This window comes from Theobroma cacao, chromosome 4 (genome assembly GCF_053813885.1).
Source record: "Theobroma cacao isolate CCN51 chromosome 4, ASM5381388v1, whole genome shotgun sequence".
NCBI lineage: Eukaryota > Viridiplantae > Streptophyta > Magnoliopsida > Malvales > Malvaceae > Theobroma > Theobroma cacao.
The window spans coordinates 37,480,448-37,506,848 of record NC_142642.1 but is presented as its reverse complement, the minus strand read 5'-3'; the positions used below and the strand labels follow the sequence as shown (position 1 = coordinate 37,506,848).

The 26,401-nt window shown below is 34.5% G+C and overlaps 2 protein-coding genes and 1 pseudogene across 4 annotated transcripts; 1 reads left to right on the top strand and 2 right to left on the bottom strand.

Moving 5' to 3' along the window:
- Positions 1-285: 285 nt before the first annotated feature.
- On the top strand, positions 286-3,668 carry LOC18603081 (putative calcium-transporting ATPase 13, plasma membrane-type). 2 transcript variants are annotated; one of them, XM_018119776.2, is made up of 2 exons: positions 610-860; positions 941-3,668. In XM_018119776.2, the coding sequence occupies exons 1-2, from the start codon at positions 755-757 to the stop codon at positions 3,511-3,513; spliced, it is 2,679 nt and encodes an 892-aa protein (XP_017975265.2). In that variant the 5' UTR covers positions 610-754; the 3' UTR covers positions 3,514-3,668. The 2 variants fall into 2 exon arrangements, with proteins under 2 accessions (XP_017975264.2, XP_017975265.2); XM_018119775.2 differs by having other exon boundaries at positions 286-3,668.
- Positions 3,669-4,301: 633 nt separating this feature from the next.
- Positions 4,302-8,830, bottom strand: APS1 (ATP sulfurylase 1). Its single transcript, XM_007034838.3, has 5 exons — positions 8,082-8,830; positions 5,811-6,216; positions 5,115-5,375; positions 4,925-5,011; positions 4,302-4,750 (listed from the first exon to the last, which is right to left on the bottom strand). Exons 1-5 carry the CDS (start codon positions 8,585-8,587, stop codon positions 4,613-4,615), a joined length of 1,398 nt encoding a protein of 465 aa, XP_007034900.3. The 5' UTR covers positions 8,588-8,830; the 3' UTR covers positions 4,302-4,612.
- Positions 8,831-23,375: 14,545 nt separating this feature from the next.
- LOC148763368 (flavonol sulfotransferase-like pseudogene) lies at positions 23,376-25,140 on the bottom strand (annotated as a pseudogene). Its single transcript, XR_016025967.1, has one exon. The product of XR_016025967.1 is annotated as a flavonol sulfotransferase-like pseudogene (transcript).
- Between the last annotated feature and the right edge of the window lie 1,261 nt (positions 25,141-26,401).

The following is a 26,401-nucleotide window of genomic DNA, read 5'->3' as shown; positions in this document are numbered from 1 at the left end:
ATTAGTTGAACATTATTATTGTTCTTCACACACACACATATATATTATTTTTTTTCCTGTGTTTTTATCAGGTGGTGAGCATAAAACAAGAGGAGGCAATTTCCAACTCATTTCTTGACAGTTTCGAAGATGGGGCACCACAAGCGTAGGAAGTGGAGACAGGGAATTTGCATTCCAAAAAGAAGGAAACGTCTATGTCCCACAAGCGTGTCATCAACGCGTGCACTTTTCAATTTATAAAAGCCCCGACACCATTCCTCTTCTCCCATATCAGCCTATGTTTTGTTTTGGTGATCAAGTACTGTAATCAAAGTATCAGCTAAGATTTAATTTCAACAAAGATATTTGTAAACCAAATACTAAACCTTTTCGTTTCCTTTATAGTCTATCATCTTCTTTTGGCATACTCTTCTTTCTTCTTCTTCTTCGTTTTTCCTTATTCGGGGTGTTTTATTCATGACTACCATTCTCCGATCAAACTTGCTTGCCATTGAATGTATAATCCATGTACCTGCCACCCTTAGCAAACCCAAAAAGAAATGGCACACCATTTTCACTACCATCTATTGTTCTAGAACCTTTTCATCCCTTGTCATCAAGTCTCCGGCAGCCAAAGCAAAAACCAAGGTTATTCTTCACCCCCCATCTCATGTCTCACTCGCTGTTATACAAGAAAACGGTCATTTCCAAGTTGATCAAACAACTCTCATTGAGGTAGTCAAAGAGAAAAATTTCGATACGCTGCAGAAACTTGATGGAGTTGATGGTGTGGCTTCTGCTCTTGGAACCAACACCGAGGTCGGCATTTCTGGCAGCACCGAGGACATTGCTCGCCGACATGAAGCGTTCGGTTCCAACACGTATAAGAAACCGCCAACAAAGAGCTTTTTCCATTTTGTCATTGAAGCGTTTAAAGACCTTACTATAATGATTCTTGTAGGATGTGCAGCACTTTCACTTGGCTTCGGAATCAAAGAAAATGGACTCAAAGAAGGTTGGTATGACGGTGGAAGCATTTTCGTAGCTGTCTTTCTTGTCATTGCAGTTTCTGCTATAAGTAACTACAGGCAAAACAGACAGTTTGACAAGTTATCAAAAGTCAGCAACAATATTCAAATTGATGTCGTACGAGGAGGTCGGCGCCAACAAATCTCAATATTTGATATCGTTGTTGGAGACATTGTTTGCTTAAAGATTGGAGATCAAGTTCCTGCTGATGGATTGTTCTTAGATGGGCATTCCTTGCAAGTAGATGAATCGAGCATGACCGGCGAAAGTGACCATGTCGAGGTAAATCGCAGCCAAAATCCATTCTTGTATTCAGGGACCAAGGTGGCTGATGGGTACGCTCGGATGCTTGTCACTTCGGTTGGAATGAATACTATGTGGGGCCAAATGATGAGCCAAATCAGCCGCGACACTAACGAACAGACACCCTTACAAGCTCGTTTAAACAAGCTGACCTCATCAATTGGTAAGGTTGGCTTAGCAGTTGCGTTCCTAGTTCTTGTCGTTTTGTTGGTTCGTTACTTCACAGGCAATACAACAGATGAGAATGGAAACCGGGAGTTCAATGGAAGCAAGACTAAGGCTGATGATATAATAAATGCTGTTGTCGGAATCGTAGCTGCCGCTGTTACCATCGTCGTGGTTGCAATTCCAGAAGGGCTGCCACTAGCTGTCACACTGACCCTTGCTTATTCGATGAAGAGAATGATGACAGATCAAGCAATGGTTAGAAAGCTTTCTGCCTGTGAGACAATGGGCTCTGCCACCACAATTTGCACCGACAAAACAGGCACTCTCACTCTTAACCAAATGAAGGTGACAAAATTTTGGCTCGGCCAAGAATCTATGGAAGAGGGTTCAGCTTCAATTTCTCCATTTATTGTTGAATTGATCCATCAGGGAGTTGCTTTAAACACTACTGGAAGTGTTTACAGAGCTTCCTCAGGATCAGAATTCGAGTTCTCAGGTAGTCCTACAGAAAAGGCAATCCTTTCTTGGGCTGCCCTGGAACTGAAGATGGATATGGGGAAAATGAAGCAGAGTTGTGCGATACTCCAAGTTGAAGCCTTCAATTCTCAGAAAAAAAGGAGTGGGGTTTTGATTGGAAAGAATAGGGATGACACTGTCCATGTTCACTGGAAAGGAGCCGCAGAGATGATTCTAGCAATGTGCTCAAGCTATTATGATGCTTCTGGAATCGTGAAAGATCTCAATGATAGCGAAAGGACGAAATTTGAGCAAATTATTGAAGGAATGGCAGCGAGCACCCTCAGGTGCATTGCTTTTGCCCATAAACAAGTTCCAGAAGAAGAGTACGGAAATCTAAAAGAGCAGAAAAAGGTTAAAGAAGACAGCTTGACCCTGTTAGGACTGGTGGGCATAAAGGATCCATGCAGACCTGGAGTGATGAAAGCTGTGGAAGATTGCCAATATGCTGGAGTAAACATCAAAATGATTACTGGCGACAATGTTTTCACTGCAAGAGCTATAGCTACTGAATGTGGGATTCTCAGGCCTGGTGACGACATGTCCAGTGGTGTGGTGGTAGAAGGCGAGGAATTCAGAAATTATACACCACGAGAGAGGATGGAGAAAGTTGACAAAATTCGAGTGATGGCAAGATCCTCTCCTTTTGATAAGCTTCTCATGGTACAGTGCTTGAAACAGAAAGGGCATGTAGTTGCAGTCACTGGTGATGGCACAAATGATGCACCGGCACTCAAGGAAGCAGATATAGGACTGTCCATGGGAATTCAGGGAACTGAAGTGGCGAAAGAGAGCTCAGACATTGTCATCTTGGATGATAATTTCGCTTCTGTTGCCACAGTCTTGAGGTGGGGAAGATGCGTCTATACCAACATCCAGAAATTCATTCAATTCCAGCTCACGGTGAATGTTGCTGCACTTTGTATCAACTTTGTAGCAGCAGTTTCAGCAGGTGAAGTCCCTCTAACAGCGGTCCAGTTATTGTGGGTGAACTTGATTATGGACACATTGGGTGCTCTGGCTCTTGCTACAGAGAGGCCTACAAAGGAGTTGATGGAGAAACCACCCGTTGGTCGAACAGAGCCACTCATCACAAACATCATGTGGAGGAACCTACTTGCACAAGCTTTATTCCAGATAGCAGTGCTTCTTACCTTACAATTCAGAGGTGAATCAATCTTTGGCGTAACAGAGAAGGTAAATGATACCTTGATCTTCAATATTTTTGTCCTTTGCCAAGTGTTCAACGAATTTAACGCGAGGAAGCTGGAAAAGAAGAACGTATTTGAGGGCATACACAAGAATAAGTTGTTTATGGGGATCATCGGGATAACAATTCTTCTTCAAGTGGTGATGGTAGAATTTCTGAAGAAGTTTGCAGATACGGAGAGGTTGAATTGGGGCCAATGGGGTGCCTGCATTGGAATTGCGGTGGTGTCTTGGCCTATTGGTTGGGTTGTCAAGTCCATACCAGTTCCAGAGAAACCCTTTTTTAGCTATCTCGAATGGAGGAAGTAGGACATCATGAAGTCAGAATTGCTGCTTGTTGTTATTCTTTTAGAATTCTTTCATATTGTGTTGTAAACTAATTTAATATTTTTAGCATCCCCATCTGTGCAGCTGACAGGGAGAATTCTTTTTACATCAATAAAGAAATCATACCATTCTTTCAATTGAGGGCTGTTTCGAATTTGGTTTTGCTGCTTAAGGACAACTTAATTGTGACAACCTGGTGCAATTTCATGGTCCTTGTGTTCCCATTAAATCCCTTCCTTGCCGGACTCGGCAGCCTTTGTTTCACATACTCTGTTTCTGCTTTTAGCTGACATACAGCCAATGCAAAGTGATGATAACGGAGTAAATAGAGAAGCTTGTCTCTAGATGGAAAAATGTAAATTGAAATTTCAGCTGGCAGATTGCGTGACGAACATAAAATAAATTGGCGGATTCAAGGAAAGTAAACAGGTGGGGTGCCGGATCAAATTTAGTACATGGAAACTCTATTGCCAAATCTGGTTAATCAAACAAGCCAGAATCAACGCTCGAGTCAGAGATAAAATAGAAAAAGCAAAGAATGTCGTTTATGCATTCATTACGTATGTTAGTGGTTTTTGCAGCAAGACTGATTGCGTGGTTTCTGCTTTTGGCCCTTTTTGGATTAATAATGACAATCATCAATTTTCACCCATAAAAAGAAAATGCAACGGAAAATTTACAACTAGCCAAAGTATGGTTGAACTCCCAGGTGATCTGATCACTCTCTGTGTTCACTTTGTTAAGATTTTCTTGACGCAATTGGCCTACGGTTTCCAGAAAGTATGAGAATCCTTGAAACATTTCCTACAATCCATGTTCTTCATAAGAACACAACCACACTATATAGTACAATGTGCCCCTCATGCTCAGGGGCACCAATGCTAGATGCCATACTGGGCATCTAATTACAGGGAGGCAAGTTTCCATGTCTCCGTACCAGTGCCTCCCACGGATTTATTAAGAGATCTGGACAGAGAAACTTTAAGAGAAACTTTACAGGATTTGGATCCCACAATGGAGACAAATAGTGTTATGGTTTCTCCCAATCAGATGGCAATACATTATGATACAGCAAATTCATCTAAGCAGGAACAGCTTCAGCAATTCTGCCATTGTCTGATGGCGTCAAGCTGTCGTAGTATTCAACCAGCACTTTCCAGCCACCAGGGCACATAAATCCATCAGGAGGGTTCTCTTTGTTCTTTGCAAGTGTCCTCATCTGTAAATGGCAGGCAAGCATCGTTCAGATACAGTTGTGTGAAAACAGAAAATATTATAGAAATCAAAATATTTGCTCTCTCTCACATTTACATTATATTCCCAACTATTTCTGGTGATTCTTTAACTAGGGGCCCATTAAAAGGCAACCAACAATATTCACAGGGATAAGTACCTTAGTGCCTGATATGAAGAGAAAGTCCTGTGCCCTTGAGGGATCAAAGAAAGCCATTTTTCTCTGGGTTCTATCATACGCAGCAACCTGTAAAACCCATAAGTATTAAACAGGGATTTCATATTTTATGCCACAAGTAGTGTCACTATACCAGAAAACAACAATGCAATCAAATGCGCATTAATTATACCTTGAAAGGAAGGATGTTCAGCCGCTCAAGTCCAGGAGCCATGCTCAATACCTTCTTGCCATGATCAGCATCATACAAATCTCTCTTCTCAACAGGGTGACCCATGCCAGCTGGGTCTCTACCAACAATATAAAAGTTGGCCCCAGCATTAATCCGAGACTTAGCATGCCACTGCACTTCAGTTGGGCCAGCATAGTGCATAGGAGATGGGAATATAGAGACCACAGTTGTTTCAGGATCAAGAACACCATCCTCAAGCACCTGATAAAACATATTCATCATTAATTAAACCGTCACATAATAGGCCTGCAGACTGGCATTTGCATGTGACCTTGTATAGCATAGATATAACCATTTTCTTATGAGAAACTGTTTTCACAAGACTCTGCTATGCAGAACCTAGGTTTCTATCAGTTTTTCTATACCAAAGAGAGGGTCAGAGAACAGATGAAAGGATTATAAAAGACAATTAAGAATTTATAAGATCTAATGGTGGACTTAGGCGAATGAGATTCCTGCTATTGTCTGCGAGATATGCATGGCCAAAACGGAAAAAGGAAAACGTTTGATATAGAAACTGCAAAAACATTAAAATCTAGATTGCCAGGCTTTCAGGCCCCCTCCAGATGGCATACCTAACAAAGCAATCCCTTATGGAGTCACATGATAATGGATTGAAAAGTTTGTTTCAAATACCTTTTCATGTTGTTTCATTCGCCAGCTAAGAGGAACATCATCTGCCTTTGTGTAGCCTCCTAATGGATGTAGCAAAAGTATGGGATTCTTGAAGCCCATCTCAAGAAGCCGACGACGAGTATCAGTCATTAGCAAAGCATGGCCATTATGAACAGGATTTCTGAGCTGGAATGCAAACACGGCATCAGCATTGCGCCTTTCAAACTCTTCACGCAGTTCTGCAGGTGACAGCCGAAAACGATCAAGACCGTCATGGTACTTGATTGGCTCTATAACCTCCAAGTCACCTCCAATCAGCCAATTTCCAGCATTTGTTATAGTTTCTTCAACATATGGTAGTCCAGGGGCAGTAGTTCCCCAAGTCCTGGCTATCCTTTCTTCCTTGGGGTGCTTGTAAATCTCAATGCTGAAACAATCCAGTAATAAAGCAAAGAATAAGACAATATAGCCATTGAATTGAACAAAAAGACACCTATAATCGATGAACTACAAAAAATATCCAAGATGGAAAAGTGGAATCTCATGCAACTTGTTTAGGCCCAAGAAAGTTTATTTTATATGAACTTTGTTTCTATGCTTCAATGTAAATATGGTCTCCCAAGAATTGACACAACTGTTATTGTCAGCAGGAAAACAATAAGTTTATTCATTATAATAGGAAAACTCGCACGCAGAAATCCCCAGCCAATAATAAGATGACCCACATTTTTTAATAAGTTTTAATTATACAATTTTTTTAAGTTCAAATAATTTCCCATCAAGTTGTAAAATTCCTTCAGATGTACTAAGGATGTAGGAAAATGCTGCCTTCACCAAGGATCGTATGAGGTTTACCGGATGGCAGAGGGCACCACACCCTCCTCTTCTCCCAATTACCATCCCCCCTTCCCCAATTTCAATAAACATCAGCAAGAAGCAGGAGCACTTTCTTCTCTAGAAAACTGGTGTTACACAAAAGGATATCAAAGTGATCTATCACTTGTCTATATATCAGATTTGAAACCTTCAAATGGTTGAATATTCATATTGGAGATTTAGTCAGGGGGCCAAAAAAAAAAGAAAAACAGAAAACTATAAACAACAGCACAGTAATAGAGCGGGAACTTAAAATGACCTTAAATGAACAAATCAATTTCAATCAACATTTACAGCTTCTACTTCCACATTTCTACTCCAACCTTATTTCTTCCCTTATTCTTTTATTTAAAACTCTCTAACATAAGCTTCTCTTCAGAGAAAATTTGAAGAAATAGACAAAAAAAAAATGTGGAGGCCACCATAAAAGCATTAAAAATGGTGTATTAACAAACAGAAGTAAGGCTCATTTATGTTGATTTCATACTTCAATGAACCTTACCTACCATAATAGCTAACATTAAAACAATTAACCCTACTTCTGTACTGCAAAAGAACTGGACTCTAACCTAAGATAGCACATTGTGTATGAATTGTTTTAACCTTAGTTGCTATAGTAGGCAAGGATCATTGAAGTATGAAATTGACGTAATTCAGCCTTAATTCTCTTTGTTGGAACACCATTTTTAATTTTTTTTACAGTGGCCTCCACTTTTTTTTTAAATGTATTCAACAAAACATATTTCATTCTGTTTACCAACATTCTCATGAGGATTAACCACACTTCAAAAAAAAAAAAAAACCAGATACCAAGCATTCTTTTCTAATATTTTATAAATTATCTAAAATAATAAAATAATAAATAAATAAAACATAATATAGAAATTCAAGGAAGCGAATGATCACATGAGGGTTGCATCATTTCAGTTTCTTTCTTTTTATCCCCTTCCTCACCTCTAGTCGATGCTAAGCTTCATTTTTCTCAAAAAGCAACACAATTTAACAAAACCTTTGCAGCATAAAATTGAAATGCAATAAATTTAAGCTTCAACATTAAAGAATCAACCTTGTTTTATCAAACTGCTAAAGAATTACACATAGAATTTCAGAAATCTTCGCCGGAGCAAGTCAAATTAATTTGATAAAGAAATCAGAAACCTTTTTTCCTAAGAAAGTTCAAGCATACTAATAGAAAAAAGAAGAATAATCACATCAATGAAACAACAATTCAGAACCCAAAATTAAAGCTCAAATTATTAACTTATATATAAATAAAAATAAATAAATAAAAAAAGAGGTTCCTCTAAACAGAAAACTAATATAAATTAGAGTGTGAAACTAAACGAAAATATTGAAGGAAAAAAAAAAGTAGAGTTACTATATCACGATCACTATGTTACGAGTTTATCAACTTACTCGGTGAGAATCGCGAGCGGGTTATCATCCGAGTCAACGAGAGCGACTCTGTTGGACTCACCGATCCTCTCCTTCTGAGAATCATCGATAGCCAAGACAATCGGCACCGACATATTGACGAAGGAACCATCGTCGAGTCGGAGCGAGTTAAAATGAAGAGTTTGGAGGAACTCGGATTCTCTCATGAACCCGGTGAGCGGGCTAGCCCAGCCTTCACTTAAGACGTGCACCCATTGCACGTCGATCGTAGTGAGCTTCACCCTGGGCAGCAAGGCGGCTTCCCTCTTCTTCAAGTCCCGCTCTGGCTCCGCCACGCGGAGGTCCACGAGTCTCCCGCCGTCGGGCTCGATCAACCCGGCTCGGAGTGAGAAGCGTTTAGGGAGGGTAGTCCGGGGCTTGAAAGAGAGGGAAACGGGGAGTTTGAAGGAAGAGATAGAATGGGCATTCAAGGACTTGTTGAACGACTTGGAAGGAAGTGAAGTTTTGGTGAAAAGGGAGGAAGCCATTATGGAAGAGAGAACCAAAATGTTTGGTTTTGGTTCTTCTTCTTCTTCTTCGTCTTCTTCTTCCTTTGTTGGTTTTGTTATTTGGGAGACTGATTGGTGAGTTAAATAATAGTAATGGGAAAACGGGACGGGAGTGGGGTAGAAGGGTAATTCGGGAATAAAAAAAACTGTTTGGATGAGAAAGTGAGAAAGACAAGGGAAATGATTTTGATTATGCTTATGTTTATCACGAGTGGGTGAAACTTGCAAGTGAGGAGGAATCCATGTTGGATTTATAAGTTGAGTTTGAGTTGAGTTGTGTTGTGTTGGGGGGATGAACCTGGACATTGCTTGATTTCTTGTTGTTTTTATAAAATAAATATTTATTTTTTTGTACTTTTTTAGGTCAAATTTGGCCAGCCATTTCGGCAGTTTTTAGTGTAATTTTCCACCATTAGAATCTTGCCATGCTTTAAATAGATTCATTTATTTTTCCATTTATCAGTTGTCAAAAGTTTCTGTTTTGGTTATTTAACAGTAAAATTCAAATATTTGTTAACCTAAAAACATCATTTAATTAGAAAGTATTTGTTATTAATTATTTTTAATATTATATTACAGTAATAATATTAGTATATACTATTAACGTATGGAAATGAATATCATGTCGTGTAAGTAATGAATTATTGAAATCAGTTTTTTTTTTAAATGAAAAAAATAAAACATGAATATTTAACTCAAAAATGATATATTTATCTCTTTTTCAAAAAACCAAGTTAAAATGGTATCGATTATATTAATTAGTTTGTTAAAATAGCATCAATGGTAATTCCCAAAGCTTTTTTCCAACTTGTACTCCATTTAATTTAATGCATAGTCGAACAATGTATAGGGAGAGAAAAATATTCCTTTTTACTAATATATAAAAATTATAATTACAAAATAAAAAAATTAGCTTTTTAATTTTTTCCGAATTTTTAAAGTGGGTGCAGTGCACGCTGCAGGCTTTTCATTGCATTTTCCAGGAATCTTCACAATTTTGAATTCAAAGATCCGGCATTGACACTTTTTCCATGTTATCTTAATACCATTACATTGGGGACAGTGAAAAAGTGGTCTAATTTCGCACGTGTCAACTGAACCTTTCCCGATCTTGAATCTTGCCCCCTTTCAGGGCCACATTCATCGGAGTTGTTTCCTACGATTTTTCTTCTTAATTATTGTGATTCCCCATTTTCTCTTCTTACTGTTGTATTTGCAGTACTAAGATTATGACTTTGTGAGATAAGGATGCGTTCAGCATTTATGTCATGGACACGTGGCATCGACCAATTTGCAACTAGGAGGAGGCATCGGTGCTTTGAGATCGTCCGATATGATCTCATGATTAGCAAGTAATTAAACTTAATTAAGCCTTCCCATTTGCTTTTTTTAAAAAAATTAATTTAGGGGCGTAATGGATGTGATATCCTCCGCCGAGCATCCCATTTGATAAATTAGAAAATTAAGATGAAACAAAATAATCTGACATGAGCATATTTACGTTATTACGCAACCGGTCAAGTGATTATAAATTAATTAACTAAAACAAGAGTTGAATAATCAAAACGAAAATAATATATTTAAAGAGAAAGAAGAAATCAAATTTTACTTTTCGATCATAAAATCCGTACACTTGTAGTTGATTTAAATATTCAGATTTTACAATTATAAAATATAACTGTTCATGATAATTTACAAAATTACAACCAAAATGATAATTCTATTGTAATTCGAGTCTATCCATGGTGGGTGAACCATTCCATTTTTCATGACATTACTCACAAATTTTTTATAATGGCTTTGGTACGCATAGCATGAATACAAAAGCTTGTAATATTATATTACATAGTACTATAGATATTAATGGGAAAGATTTTCTATTGCTTACTTTAAACAAAATAAAATCATATTCATTGAAACAAGAGGGGTATTTTTAAAACATGAAATTGAAATTAAATGTCACCTAATTTTGTTTGATTAACACCTGTTTAATTGGTATGTTAGGTTAGGCCCACATGATGAGCTTTTCCGCTTCAATAATTTATCCCTTTTGGATTAACCATGAAACCATATGGGTAATGAAAGGATCGAGTGATGTGTAAAGCTACACATTTGCAGCGAAAGACTTGATTTTCTATAGTTTTGAGTCGCTGTTAGGGAGGAGGTGAGGTTGATGTGAATACGTCGCATTCCTACTTTTGCATGTCATTAATTAATTTTGACATAAAGACTGCCAAAGGCTTATATCTAGGCCTCTCTAAAATCCTTCTCATGAATATATGGAGCTAATATTTCTAAGATAGTGAGATGATGGTAAAGGTGAGTATTTGGATAGTTTAATCGGTTCAATTTGTCATATTTAAAGATTAAATAAATTAAACATTTTTAAAAAATTAATCAAAATTGATTAAACATAAAAAAAATCGAATCAATAAGATATTTAATTGATTCGATCGGTTCAATTTTAGATAAAAAAATTAAAATTTTATCTTTTTTTATAAAGTATAATATTAAAATTTATAAATTTCATTGATAATTATAAAATATGAAATAAAATTAGTAATAAAAATATATTTAATTAAATTAAAAAATAATATATATAAAATATTAGTTTGATCTTAAATAGGTTCTGTCTAAAAATTTTAAAATTGAGAACTGATCAAATAAATCAATTAAATTAAACTTTTTTGTCAATAAATTCAATGTATCAATTGAATCAAACCGTTTTATTCAAATTACATTCGATTTAATTGAATCATTAGTCCAATTCAAGTTTACTCATCCCTAATTGTTGGAGATGCCGTGTTGGATATGCATCTCTTAAAAAACAGTGTGTACTGATATAATTTTGCAGAAAGATCTCAGCTATGGTCGTGGCTCGTAGGGAAACGTACAAATTTAGAAGTGCATTCACCCAGGTTGGAAACGTGGGTGGCAGTAGGTAAACAATGCTCTCTTTTGTCTACTTTTTTCTGTCTTCTTTTCTTGTTGGCTGTTAAGGGAAATCGATGAGCTCAATTATGGTGGTGACTGGTGAATTGAGTGGTCATCGATCAGTCATGAGGACACCAAGGACCGAGTACATTATGATATGTCCTTCGATTTGGGTTTGCTATACTTTTTAATGTTGATCCGACCATAACAACTTCTTTCAATTCTCTCCGGATCAGAATCATGCATTTATACAGAGGTGGCAATTAAGCGGAATAATTTACTTCAGGTTTAAGTTATTAATGATTTTTAAAGTTCAATTGAATTGGATTTTACATTCATTTTTTAAATTCATATAATTTTATATTAATTTTTTGAATCATTTTACATATTCAAAATATACGTAATTTAAAATCAATTCAAAAATTAATCTTATAATGTAGTTCAATCTTTGATCCAAGATAGACAAGTCCATCTTTGAGATGGTAGATCATTTTAAAAGTATTAACTCAAAACAATTTTAAATCATGAATCACAAAACTATTCTAAAATCAATTTATTAATTGATTTAAACTTATCAATATAAGACGGTCTGTGAGTGACCCCTAAGCCATTGCTCGTGCGTAATTTTTTATATGGATGAACCTTACAACTTCAACAACATATTAAAATTGAAAACATAGAAAGTACTGAAAACTATTGATGAAGAAACATGGAAGGTCAATCCGGATCCACTCAGCTTCAACTCCATGACGTTGTTGAGACTCTCTCCCATTTTTGGTATTGTCACTTAATTTTTCCATTCTCCATTAATCTTTACCCTTTCTAAATTAAATTTTGCAAGTAACTAGTAACCCCCATCACAAATGATGCATTTTCCAATCTTATTGATGTAGATACTTGATTTTAGTTAACACCTTTTTTATAAAGAATTACATTACAACATATTCATCATAAATTTTATCATTTTTTGTAAATTTTAATATTAAAATTTATAAACTTCATCGATAATTATAAAATATAGAATAAAAATTAATAATAAAAATATATAATTTATATAAATTTAAAAATAATATATATTAATATATATATGTAATATTAATTTGATCTTTGATCGATTTAGTCTAAAAATTTTTAAATTTGAAAATCAATCAAATAAATCAATTAAATTAAATTTTTTGGATCAATAAATTTAATAGACCAATTGAATCTAGTCATTTTATTCAAATCATATTCAATTTTATCAAATCATTAGTCCAATCCAAGTTTACTCATCCCTAATTGATGGAGAAGCCCTGTTGGATATGCATCTTTTGAAAAACAGTGTGTAATGCTATAATTTTGCCGAAAGATCTCAGCTACGGTCGTGGCTCGTAGGGAAACGTACAAATTTGCGGAAGTGCATTCACCCAGATGAGCTCAATTACAGTGGTGACTGCTGATTTGAGTGGTCATCCATCAGTCAAGAAGACGACAAGGACCTATTTTATTATGATATGTCCTTCGATTTGGGTTTGCTATATTTTTTATGTTGATCCAACCAAAACAACTTCTTTCAATTCTCTTCGGATCAGAATCATGCATTTATACAGAGGTGGTAATTGAGCGGAACAGTTTATTTCATGTTTAAGTTATTAATTATTTTTAAAGTTCAATAGAATTGGATTTACACTTATTATTTAAATTCAAATAATTTGAATTAATTTTTTGAATCATTTTACATATTCAAAATATACATAATTTAAAATCAATTTAAAAATTGATCTTATACTGTAATTCAATCTTTGATCCAAAATAGATGAGTCACTCTTTGGAATGATGTATTATTTTAAACTATTGATTAAGAAACACGGAAGGTCAATCTAGATCCATTCAACTTCATCTCCATGATGTTGTCGAGACGTTCTCCCATGTCTCATATTGTCGCTTAATTTTTCCATTCTTCATTAATCTTGCCCTTTCTAAATTAATTTTTACAATTAACTATTAATCCATCACAAACGATGCGTTTTTCAGTTTTATCGACCTCTAAATTGTTTAGACTCTCAAAATTGTTAATGTAAATGAGACAGAGTAAAATAAGGAGAAAAGAGTATAAAGTTAAGATCTGATCTCATTCATGTAAAACAAAACAGAGTTTATATATCTCGTTTACATAAGAAACACTTGTAAGCATGTTTAACAAGTGTAAAGCTTAATTACATGCACACTTACACGCAAAGGAATAGCTCAAAGATGGCATTAACTCTTAATACAGTACAACGAAACAAACTGATATAAACTGAGGAAACAAAGTTAGTTTGAAGACATCCGCATACTACAACCATGCAGGTATTACTTCTCAACACTCCTCCATAATACTTGCGTCCAACACATTCATTTTTGCTTCTCAAGTACTCAAATATTGACTTTCCCAAAGTCTTAGTCATGATATCAGCTAATTGTGGTTCAGAGTAATAGTATTGAACATTAACTTCACCTAACCTTTTAGCATCTCTTATGACATGAAATTTCACTTGAATGTGCTTAGTCTTGCCCTAGAAGATAGGGTTTTTGGTGATTGCAATAGCTGATTTATTATTGACCAATAATGGAGTAGGAAGTTTTTGAGGAAACTGCAGATCAGTGAGCAATTTTCTCAACCAAATTGCTTGGTTGGAAATAACAGCAGTAGATATATACCCTAACTTAACAGTGGATTGAGCAATAATGGATTGTTTGTGAGAGTTCCATGAGAAAACTCCAATACCAAGAGTAAAGATATAGCTTGAAGTACTCTTGAAATCATTTACATTTCTTGCCCTATCATTGTCAGAGTAGACTGTTAGAAAGAAATTTGGATTTCTAGTATAACAAATTCCAAAGTTTAGAGTGCCCTTCAAATACTTAAGAACACGTTTCCTAGTTGTAAAATGAAGATGAGTAGGTTTTTTCATGAATCTGGATAGCAAGTTCACAAAATACATGATATCTAGTCTTAATGAGCATACGTAAATGAGGCTTCCAATCAAGCTTTTGAATTGAGAAGGATCTTTTAGCTTGCTTCCACTATTAAAGGAAAACTTCTCATTTACTGTTAATGGTGTAGTTGTAAGTTTGCAACTAAGCATGTGGAAACTTTTTAGAACTTCATTGACATATTTTTATTGAGACAGCAATAGCCCTAGAGTAGATTGCTTAATCTCCAAACCAAGAAAGAAGCTCATCAATCCTAAGTCAGACATTTCAAACTCACTTTGCATTTGCTTCTTGAACAATTGCAAAGTAATATCATCTCCTCCAATAATAATTAAGTCATCCACATAAAGTGAAACAAACAGTGGAGATTGACTTTTAGACTTGAGTGTATACAATGTAGCTTCATTCTTGCTTTTTGTAAATCCTTTAGAAATCAGATATGCATCAATCAATTTGTACCAAGATTGTGGGGCTTGCTTCAAACCATACAAAGCCTTATGAAGCTTGTAGACTTTGTCTGGCTCATCCTTAACTTCAAATCCCTCAAGCTGATCAACATAGATTTATTCTTCAAGAAAACCTTTGAGAAAAGCAGATTTTACATCAAGAGGATAAACTTTCCATCCCAAAGCATACTTGGCAATAGGAGCAAATGTTTCCTAATAATCTACACCAAGTTATTGACTATAGCCTTTCATAACCAACCAAGCTTTATACTTGTTGAGAGAACCATTAAGATTCTATTTCTTTTTGTAAATCCACTTCTCCAATTATATTTCTATTTGGAGGTCGATCAACTAGTGACCATGTACCACTCTTATTAATCATGTGAAACTCTTTTTTCATAGCAGCTAACCATTCTGGATGACTTGTTGCATCTATAAAAGTAAAAAGTTCTTTAATTGCTACAAAACTCCTGTGATAAATATCACTAAGAGGTCGAGTACCTATGATTAGTTCATCATCAATATTTTGATCAACATCAACATCAGTTTTAGGAAAAGAATGACTTCTGTTTAGAGTTTGAGGTTCTGAAATGTCTTGCACATTCCAATTCCAACTTGCAACTTCATAAAAAGATAGGTTTTCGTTGACAACTACTCTTCTAGAATTTGGAAAATAGGCTCTGTAAGCCTTGGATTGAGTGTTATAGCCAATAAAGATGGCTTTTTGAGCTTTATATTGTAATTTATTTTTTAAGGCTTTTGGAATGTGTACATAACAGATGCAACCAAACACTTTCAAGTGTTCTATTGAAGGTCTTTGATCAAACCAGACTTCATATAGTAATCTGCCACCCAATGCTTGAGTTGAAAGTATATTCTGCAGGTATATTGTAGAATTACAAGCTCCAGCCTAAAGTTTAGTAAAAAGGTTCTTTTCGAACAACAGAGTTCTTGCCATATCAAGAATAGTCCTATTATTCCTTTCATTAACTCCATTTTGTTGAGGAGAATAAGGTGCAGAAAATTGATGAAAAATACCCGCAACTGCAAGAAACTCAGTAAATTCTTTGGAAACATATTCTCTTCCATTATTTGTTCTAAGAACCGTGATTCTGGAGCCTGTTTCAACTTCCATTATAGCTTTAAATCTCTTAAAAAACTCAAAGACCTCAGATTTAGCTTTCATAAAGTATATCTAGCACCAACAAGTTCTGTCATCAACAAAAATCAGATAAAATCTGTTGTCATTCAAAGATTCCACTTTCATTGGTCTTGCTACATTTGAATGGACCAAATCAAGTTTATTTTTAACTCTATTGCTACTTGCAGATGGAAACAGCTTTCATGAAAGCTTATGATACAAACATGCACTGCAAACAGAACCTTCACCAATCAATTTAGGTAAGTTCCTTAAAGAACTAGAATCATTAACCTGTTTGAGACCTCTGTAATAAAGATGACCAAGGTGTTTGTGCCACAAATTTCTCAAATTTGAATATGATTCATTTGCTTATAGGCATAGCTGATCAGGGGTCATAGTGAAACATCTTTTTTGCATTGGTATTGTCATTAAATAAGAACTAGAGGCATCAAATATAACACAAGCATTATCTTTAAACAATAATGCATAATGATTTTCAATTAATTGTCCAACACTCAACAGATTACAAGTGATTAAAGGTACTAAGAGAACTTCAGATATATATAACTGGGACCTTTGGATGTATGAACTTGAACTATATCTTTGCCAACAGCAGGAAGCTAAACTCCATTTTCTATTTTGACCTTTAACTGGTAGTACTTGTCTAAGTTGACAAAGATAGCTTCAGTTGGAGTAACATGATTAGAAATCCCACTGTCTAGTAACCATTCATGATTATCAACATCATTTACTGAGTTTTCCAAGGCCATAAATAGACTATCTTCATGATTAACAACAGTTTCAGCTATCTGAAGGGCTTTATTTGTAGCAAAGGACTTCTTCTTCAATACTTTCTCTACATGTCCCATTTTATTACAAGCTTGACACTTAGCATCTGATATGAACCAACACTGATCTTCAGAATGGTTTTTTTTTTATAGTAAGTACAAACCTTGAACGTACTTTTCTTGGTAGAAGAATGACTTGCATGAGAAGACTTTTTCTATTTGTTTTTTGGTAAACTTCTTGCCATGAGAATCTACATTAACTTTTCTTTTGGTTGAAGCAACCAAAGCATTCTCAACATTAGCTTCAAGTCAAGCTGACTTTCTTTGCTCAATGGTTTGGCGTGCACTAATCAGCTTTGACACTGTGAGTTCTGACAGGTCTTTAGTTTATTTTGTTGAAGTGATTGTTGCTTCAAATTTCTCAGGTAAACTAATGAGAATTTTCTAAACAAAATGAGTCTTTGATTAATCATCTCCAAGCAGCCTCATTTGATTCGCCAAACAACTGACTTGATCAATATAATCTTCAATAGATTGTGACTCTTTCATTTTAATCAATTCAAACTCTCTTTGAAGATTTTGAGCATGCATTTGCAAAGTTTTAGTCGTGCCTACATAATCTTCCTCAAGCATGGTCCATGCTTTCTTTGCAATTTTGCAACTCATAATCCTGCTGAATATTTTATCTGACATAGCAACTTGAATGAAGAACAAAGCCATATATCAGTTTGCTACTTCTTCTGAATACTGCTTAATCTGATTTATGGTTACATTATCTTTCAATGTAGCTAGTTCCTCTTTAGTTTCAATGGTTGTCTAGAGGTCATAACTTTTGAGAAAAACCTTCATCTTGACAGCCCAAACTTAATAATTTTTGCCATCAAACATAGGTGGAGACACATGAGAAGTTGAAGGTAAAGACATGATGGAAAGGTTTGGAGATGAAAGAAAAAAGATTTTTTTGTTTTTCAAGTCTAACAAGATCCTAAGAATGCTCTGATACCGTGTTAATATAAATGAGACAGAGTAAAATAAAAAGAAAAGAGCATAAAGTTAAGATCTGATCTCATTCATGTAAGGTAAAATAGGGTTTATATATTTTGTTTACATAAGAAACACTTGTAAGCATGTTTAACAAGTGTAAAGCTTAATTACATGTGCACTTCCACGTAAAAGGACAGCTTGAAGATGGCATTAACTCTTAATACAATACAACGAAGCAAACTGAAATAAACTAAGGATACAAAGTTAGTTTAAAGACATCTACATGTTGCAACCATGCAAGTAATACTCCTCAACAAAAACTACAGAATTCTATAATTTTTTGCACTATGCCTTCTTTATCTTCCTTTAAGGAGAAAAGGTACCCCAAGAATTCAGTAAGTTTTCTTAAACATATTTTAGTGTTTTTCATCAAATCTTCCTATCTTAAGAAAAACATCTTATCTCGACGATTTAAGCTTGCTTTCCTATACCCTAAAACTTGTTCTTAATGAGGCCCATAACTAGAGATTCCTTTGTGGAACAACTCAAACAACTCTTCCATGGAATTGAGGTTTCCCTCTATGGGTTTTAGGGTAGCATCTTGTGTTACCTTTCATAACAAGTTTCACAAAGAAACAATCGTATCCTTTGGATCTCTACATATATGTAAACGATTTTACAACCTAAATCTGTTATAGATTTAAGCAAGCAAGTGTCAAGGAGTGGGAATCTTGGCCCTGACATCTATCGTAACATGCAAGTCCAAAATCCGACCACTATACATGGAAAACTAAGGAGTTGTCACCAACCTTTTTTATCTAGGTGCGATTGGACACCTATTGACTCTATTCTAATGGACGAGGTCTTAAATTAATTTTAAGTTCATTAAAAGAATAACAAACTAGTCTACGTGTTACAAAATTAAGTTCGGGAGTATGGTTATACACAGGGAAAGATTAGCACTTTTGTGACGTTGGTTTCATGAACGGTATCATTTAATCATATGTTGTTTTAAACCAGTAACTTTATTCTTATGTTTCCCTAATTATCATCTATTTATTTTATTAAATTGGGTTACAACTTATTATTGCATTGTGCAAATGATTCAGTCGCGAAATGCATGGCATAAAATCTAGATAGTGCCAAACGAAAACTTTTTATTAAGAATATTTCCCGAATCCGTCCATCATACTAGTGGGATCCAGGGATATTCTCTTACTTAGAGGAATACTTGAGAAACTCGCCTTCACAAGCTTAATGAGTAAATCCGCTCATTAGAGTAGTCATTTGCATTTGAAAATAATATTTTTCATCAATGCAAAACCTAATATGAGCATAAGCCTTTTATTAAGGATATTCTCCGAGCCCTCCCATCCTACTGGTGGGACTAAAAAGTATCTTTTCACTTAGAAAATTTTTCAAAAGAACTCGCCTACACAAGCCCCTTTGGAAAATCCCGTCATTAGGGCTTATATTTGTGTACAGAATATGTCTACATGCTATAACATTTAACAATCCAGTAATAATGTGTAATGTGACTAAATAATTTCAATATTCATTCTTAACTTTCCCGTAACTCTTTTGTTATTTCTTTAAAAATTATTTATCTTTATATATATATATATATCATGAATAAATATTTTATTTTTATCTAATTTTATTTTATTGCATTTTTTTATATATTTAAGTATTTATCTATTTTGCTATGTATATTTTCCTTATACTTAAATGCTATTTCTTTAATCAAATATTTTATTTTAAAATTATTATTATTTATGCATATATTTCTTATAATTCAATTTTTTAAATTACCTAACCTATTTTCTTTTTGACTAACTTTTTTTTATCTTTTCTCACAAATCTATTTTTTATGATTATATACAGTTGCTTTTAATATTTTAGTTATATTCATTATTATTATGAGTTTACTATCTTTGAAAATTTTATTTTTACTATTTATTTATCATTGTGAATATCATCATTTTTTCATAGTCCCATATATATTTTAAGGCTATACATTTCATTTATTTCCTCCTGTATTTATTATTATTATTATATTCATTATTTTCATTATTTCATTGTTTCTTTTTGTTTCTATGTTTTTGTTTGATTAGGTTAATAGGTTTTTCGTTTGCTTAGAATCAATAAACATCGGGATTTGAAATTAAAATCCACCCATCGTATTGATGGGGTTTTAAACGAGATCCCTAGCCTAGAAAATGTTCATTCGGAATTGCAACTTTTCGTATTTTTAAAGAACATTCCATCATCGATATTGACCTTAAAACAATAATTATTTTTTTGTATTTATAATTTTATACTATGTTATATTCTTTTATTTTCTATATATATACCTATATACGTGTATATATATATAAATTTGTATAACTAAGTATTTTATTTCTATGACGTACTTAACTTACCTTATTTATGATTAAATATATGTATTTTCTTTCTCCTCTATTGCCTTTTCATTTATAAAAGTCTATTCTATTTTTTATGACTAGATCTATTCCATATCTTCTATTTAAGTCTCTTTTTATTTATTTTTTATTTTTTATTAAACATTTTATTTTTTTATAGTTTTACCTTAACTAAATCTATCACCATAACTATATTTTACCTAGACATTTACTTCCTATTTATATATATATATATATATATATATATATTTCACTTACCTAAATCTATATATTTTTTTATAAATAAATATTCATTTAAGTTCAAGTTCTTTTTATAGCTAAACATATTTAAAATATTTTTATTATTTTCTGTAATTATTATTATTTTTATATTCTTATGTTTGTTATAATTTCCTAACTCTAAACTATCATCTAGAATTTTTATAACGTTATGCTAAAATAATTTAAATTGATCTTTCATCATCAAACAATACATTTATAACCAAATGAAATGGGTTAAACCCAAACAACCAAACCACAACAAATCCATAAAGAAAAGAGAAAAGGCTTTTACCTTTGTAGGCTGGGAGGGAGTAGCCCAAGTTGTTGGCCTGTGAAAAGGACCCAAGCTGCTGCAGCCCACCAAGTCTCCAAAACACACCGTTTACTTGTACAGGAACTTCTTCCTTCTCAAAACTGCGCCGTTTTGGGCTAAAACCACATCCTTTTTACTCCCTAAAAACGACGCCGTTTAGCTCTTAACGTAGAAAACCTTTTTTTTTCTTTCTTCCCTCATTTTCCAATTTCATTTTCTCTCTCTAGAGGCTACTCCCTCTTCTTTCTCTCGAGAAGGACCTCACTTCCTCCTCTCTCTCTCTTTCTCCACCGGAGATCGAAAGCCTAAAACCACCCAAAACCGATCGTTGTCTTCCGTATCTCGATTTATAGCTTCCCCAGCTTCCTAACACTCACCCAAAAAAAATGCCAACTTTCCTCACTTTGTTCATTTTAGCTTTCAGTCTTAAAGCGTTTTTTGGGTTTGGCTTTTCTTTTTGATTTTGTGCTTTCTAGTTGTGGTGTTTGGTTGTGGTCTCCGGTTGTAGAATTGTATGCGGCTGGTAGAATAGGTTTTTTTGGTTCTAGGGTTTTCTAGGATATTCTAAGGTTTTTAGGGATTTTGAAATTTGGTTGCTAGGTGTTTGCGAATTTTTTTTGGTTGCTATGGTTTCTGAAAACCGGCACCCCTTTCTCTAGGGAATTTTTTTAGGGTTTTTTTTACGTTTTATATGGGATAGGGATTTGTAGATCCCCGATTTTTTTTGCTTTGCCAGTCGTTGGATGCACTCCCCGACTAGTGGAGCAACGAGGTGGCCTCTTCTAGGGTGTCAAGGCACTCGGAGAGGCCTAGTGCAAATCCGTTCTTGTCTCTTTTCAATTTTAGGCCAGTTGGTCAATTTCCAGGTTGTTTTTGGTTTGTTCCAGATTGCTCTTCAGTTCATTTGATTTTAAATCCTGATTTTTAATTTTAATCTCGTTTGATCTGTTTTAGCTTAATTTAACCACATTGGGCATTGGACAAAGGTTGGACCTCTTACAGTTCATTAATCATCTTAATTGAATTTTAACTAAAAATAAAATAAAATAAAATAAGGTAAAAAGGAATTAAAAATAAAAACGGGTGTCTACAGGTGCAATTGAGAATGAACTGTTTTCATTTTAGTGAGGCAAGGGTGGTTTGAAGGGGGCTAGTAGAAGTGTCAAACTGGGTTCTGGTTACAATGGCATAACTCAAGGCCTTATGCCAAGCGATGCCGTTTTTCATTGAACTACACAAGAAAATATCGCTGGGTCGAGCGTCGAAGTGATCTCTAGCGTACATGGCTCCTTCCAAGAAGAAAGGAAAGAACCAAAAGCCTCGGTATGAGCATAGCCATTTTCTGAAGGAAGAGTTGATACTATTTCGTTGTATTTGCTTAGGGGTTCCGAAGAGATATTAGACAAAAAATTTGTTTCTGAGGGCGGGGAAGGATGATTCCATTTGATAGTGGAGTTGAACTGGGGAAATCAAGTGCCCAAGCTCTGTAGCTAGAAGAAGAATGGTTTGCTAATGAATTGCTACGATGAATAAGACAACAATGTTCCTTTTTTTGCCCAAAGAACATGTTCAGCACTTGCAAGGGAATGGAGAATAATGCATGCAAATCTTAATCTTAATTATTTATAGTATCTGTTTAAATGTAAAGATCATAGAAATATGCCACTATGTAAACTAGGCAACTATGGAACAAAAAGAAGAATGTAAACTAGGCAACTAAACATGCTTAATTGTCTGCCATTATGTTGCATAAATCACAACCAAAAACTAAGGCATCAAACAAGGCATATATTTAAACTTGAACAGTTAAAAGTGTTCAAAAGCAATCTCAATTCTAACAGAATGCAATCGTGGGGTAGCGTGGTCCGGAGACGGCTCACGGAATCGACAAAGTGGGCTCTCGTTGCAGGGGAAAAACTCAAAAGACTTGAGCCCAATGCAACCGGTTTTCATTGAACTACAAAATAAAATATCATCCATTTTATTAAGTTTTCATAAATCAAAACATAATTTTTTTATTTAAAATACCTATTTCAGTTAAAAATCTCCAAAAATTTTCTTTGAATCCATAAGTTTATTAATTTCAAATTCCTTAAGTTTATTGGTGTCTAGATCCTAAATTGATCCAATTAAAAGTTATTTCAAATATTTATAATTATTTTTCTCATTTTAGTTTTCATCCAAAAAACTTAAAAATCAAAATTTTCAAATAACCACTCACCCCAAACACATTAAAACTGTCGCTTAGCATCCTGAAAGTGAACAATAAATGAATGTTGAAGAGAAAAATCGATAAAATTAGAAAGATGAATGGTGAAAGAGAGAAATCAAAAGTACAATGAAAATGAAAAAAAATTATGATAAATAATTTAATTTATTTAAAATATCTTCAAGGATATTTTTGTCAACTCAACTCATGTCTAACTTTGAGTAAAAACAATTATTTCTAAAATCTTCTCACGAGAGTTATTTTTCACAATTTTCTTTTTCTTCTTTTAAGCATAAACAAGTACACAACGAAATTTCAATGAACAAGCACCATCATCGTTTTATAATACAAAACATTCAACGTCTTACAAACACTCACCAACTAACTTTACAGCAGGAACTAAGGCCCGCTTGTTCTATTCAGTTGCAGTGTGACAGCAAAACAAGCTTATCAAAAGGGCTTTACAGGCTAACCACTTTTAAGAGAGTTAGCCTTCTCTTGCAAGGCGTCAAGAAAGCTGTTTGAGCTCTTCTTGAAAGCCTCAATTCCCTCATCTTCGAGCTGTGAGCCTGCATAGCCCCAACTTCTCAAGTGCTCTATAGATGCCTTGGCTTCAGACACATTTGTGTCAATTGTCCTTGGCACTCTGCCATGATCGATGCAGGCTTGGAGAGTTTGGTCCGGCATGGTTGAAACCGTATCAAGTACTTACACACAAACATATATCCCCAAACAGTAACCTTAATTACTATAGACTTACAGCTAATTAATTATAACGTCAAACAAAATGAAATCGTGTGATCAATCATTTTTTTTTCATTCTTGAGGTGAGACAGAAAATGTCAGTCCAGATCCACTCAATTTCTGCTCCATAATTTTATCAAGATGTTCTCCCATCTCAGCAGTTAAATAATTTCTCCAATCTCCAACCTTTCCCTTTCTAAAATATGCTTTGTTTTCAACTAACCTGCCCTGCGCCTGATGTATTCCGGTCTTGTTGACCTCAACATTGCTCAAATTCTCAAAGCTACAAAACTGTATAATTTCTTGTATTTTGCCCCCTCGTTCTTCCTCCAAGGAAAAAGGGCACCCCAAGAATTCAGCTAGTCTCTTTGCATATGATTCAGTCTCCTTCATCATGTCTTCATATTTAAGGAACAATATCTTCTCAGGATGTTCCAAGCTCGCATTCCAGTACCCCCAGACATGTTCCCAATAGGGTCCGTAGAGAGAGATTCCTTTGCAATACAACTCAAAGGCCTCTTCCATTGAAATGAGGTCTCCCTCCTTGAGCTCTTTGATATTATTTCGTGTAGCCGTTCGCACGAAGTGCCATAGAGAAACAAAGTTATCCTTCGGATCTCTGCAAATATAAACAATTTTACAGCCTGAATCAATTACAGACTTAGGCAAGCATGTGTAAGGCACATGGGTAGCCAAGAGCGGGAATCTTGGGCCTTGCGAAGCTGCGTACTCTCCATAGTCCAAGAACGGAATGCACTCGTGCGTAAAGGTGGTTTGAAGAGGGCTGATGGAATTGTTGAATTGTGTTCTGGTTGCAATAGAGAAACTCAAGGCCTTAAGCCAAGCAGTGCCGGTTTTCATTGAGCTGCAGAGGAGAATATCGGTAGATTGAGCCTGGAAGTGATCTTGAGTATACATGACTCCTTCTAAGAACATAGGGAAGAACCAAAATCCTTGGTATGGGCAAAGAGGCTGCATGGGTGTCCAACCATTTTCTTTAGGAAGAGTGGCAATAAGCTTTTGGTATTTTTCTCGGGATTCAGAAGAGATATCGGAGGCAAGATTTGTTTGAAAAGGGAAGGAGATTTCCATGTCGTAAAGGAGAAATATGCATACACTATGAAGCAGAAGGGGCTACCTTTGTCTTGGAGAGAGAAGGATGATCAACAAAATGTTGAGCACTTGGATGGGAAATGGGAAATGGGAAATGGGAAATGGGAAATGGAGTATACCCATGCTTTGTTTATAAAGAATTGGAGCTTTTGGTCTTATTGGAGCTTGCTTACAAAGTATAAAACATACCTTTGCCCTTTATTTATTCATTTATACATATACTATAATGCTTTCTTTATAAAGAACTCTTCTCCATATATAATCTTCAAAACGGATAGATGAAGAGATTTTATGCAGATGAGAAAAAGAAATTTATGGAGGAAAATTAAGAACACAAAAACTACGCAGTTGGAACTCAAGAAAATTTAAATGTTATTAATTACTAGAATTTTGACATCAAATTGGAAGATTGTTTTGACAAAAAAATTAATTAGTCGATTAGACATTTAGACTACTGCCAAAGGCTTATGCCCGGGCCTCTCTAACATTTTATTCCCTTCAATATTGGAATGCAATTAATATTTCTGAGGTACTGCATTGTTGAAGATGCCTTTTGTTGGATATGATTCTATTAAAAATAAACCTATAAATTTTCAGAATTGCATCCACCGACATTGGAAATATAGTGGTGGTAGCTCTTATCTTTGCTTTCCCTGTCTCGTGAATGGTTGAGTGGTCATTGCCAGGGACCCATTTTGTGATTTGTCTTAATCAGAACAAGCTCAATAACTTCAAAAGCTTAAAGTAAAATTTTTAAATGAAGTCTTTTTTACTAAAATTTTATTCTTCAAACTTTTGAGATACAAAATTTCTAATTAAATTTTTATAATCAAGTTCTTCTAATATTTCTTTTCCAATTGATAATATAACTAATTCATTTAATCTTTCTTGAGACATTGTTGATATTAAATAAGATTTTATTAATTTTAGTTTTGAAAAACTTCATTCTCTTGAAACAACATTTATTGGAATTGTGATAAAAAAAATTGAGATTTATTTAACATATAATTAAAGAAGTGAGAAAATATATCATTTTATTAATTACAATATCTTTGACTTTTACATATTTTTAATGAAAAATGAGATAAATAGTTAAGAATTAATATCGATGTGGAAGTGAGAGGAAATAGATATTTATTAGACATAAGAGAATAGATAAATATTTTATTAATTATCTCAATTTTTATATTTTTAATATAATTAATTATATTATAATTATTATAAAATTATGAAATCTCTCCAATTTGAGACTTGAAGCTCTTGCTTGGATGGCTTTATCCAAGGGCTCTGCCCTTCTTTTAATTTGGTTTGTTATACCTCGATAATTGGATCTGACCTAAACAATCATTCTTGGTAATTGAGTGGTTCACGTTGGATCTTCAAGTCAAGTTGGTATTGACTTGTTGGTAATTGAGTGGTTCACGTTGGATCTTCAAGTCAAGTTGGTAATTGACTTGTTGGTAATTGACTTGTAGGTAATCG

Excerpts from the sequence above, each read along its gene's own strand:
- LOC18603081 (XM_018119775.2), top strand. The coding sequence starts at position 457 with ATGACTACCATTCTCCGATCAAACTTGCTTGCCATTGAATGTATAATC.
- APS1 (XM_007034838.3), bottom strand. The coding sequence starts at position 8,587 with ATGGCTTCCTCCCTTTTCACCAAAACTTCACTTCCTTCCAAGTCGTTC. Across the intron at positions 6,217-8,081 it reads CCGCTCGCGATTCTCACCGA|CATTGAGATTTACAAGCACC; the intron begins GTAAGTTGATAA and ends GGATTGTTTCAG. Across the intron at positions 5,012-5,114 it reads TGAACATCCTTCCTTTCAAG|GTTGCTGCGTATGATAGAAC; the intron begins GTATAATTAATG and ends TGGGTTTTACAG.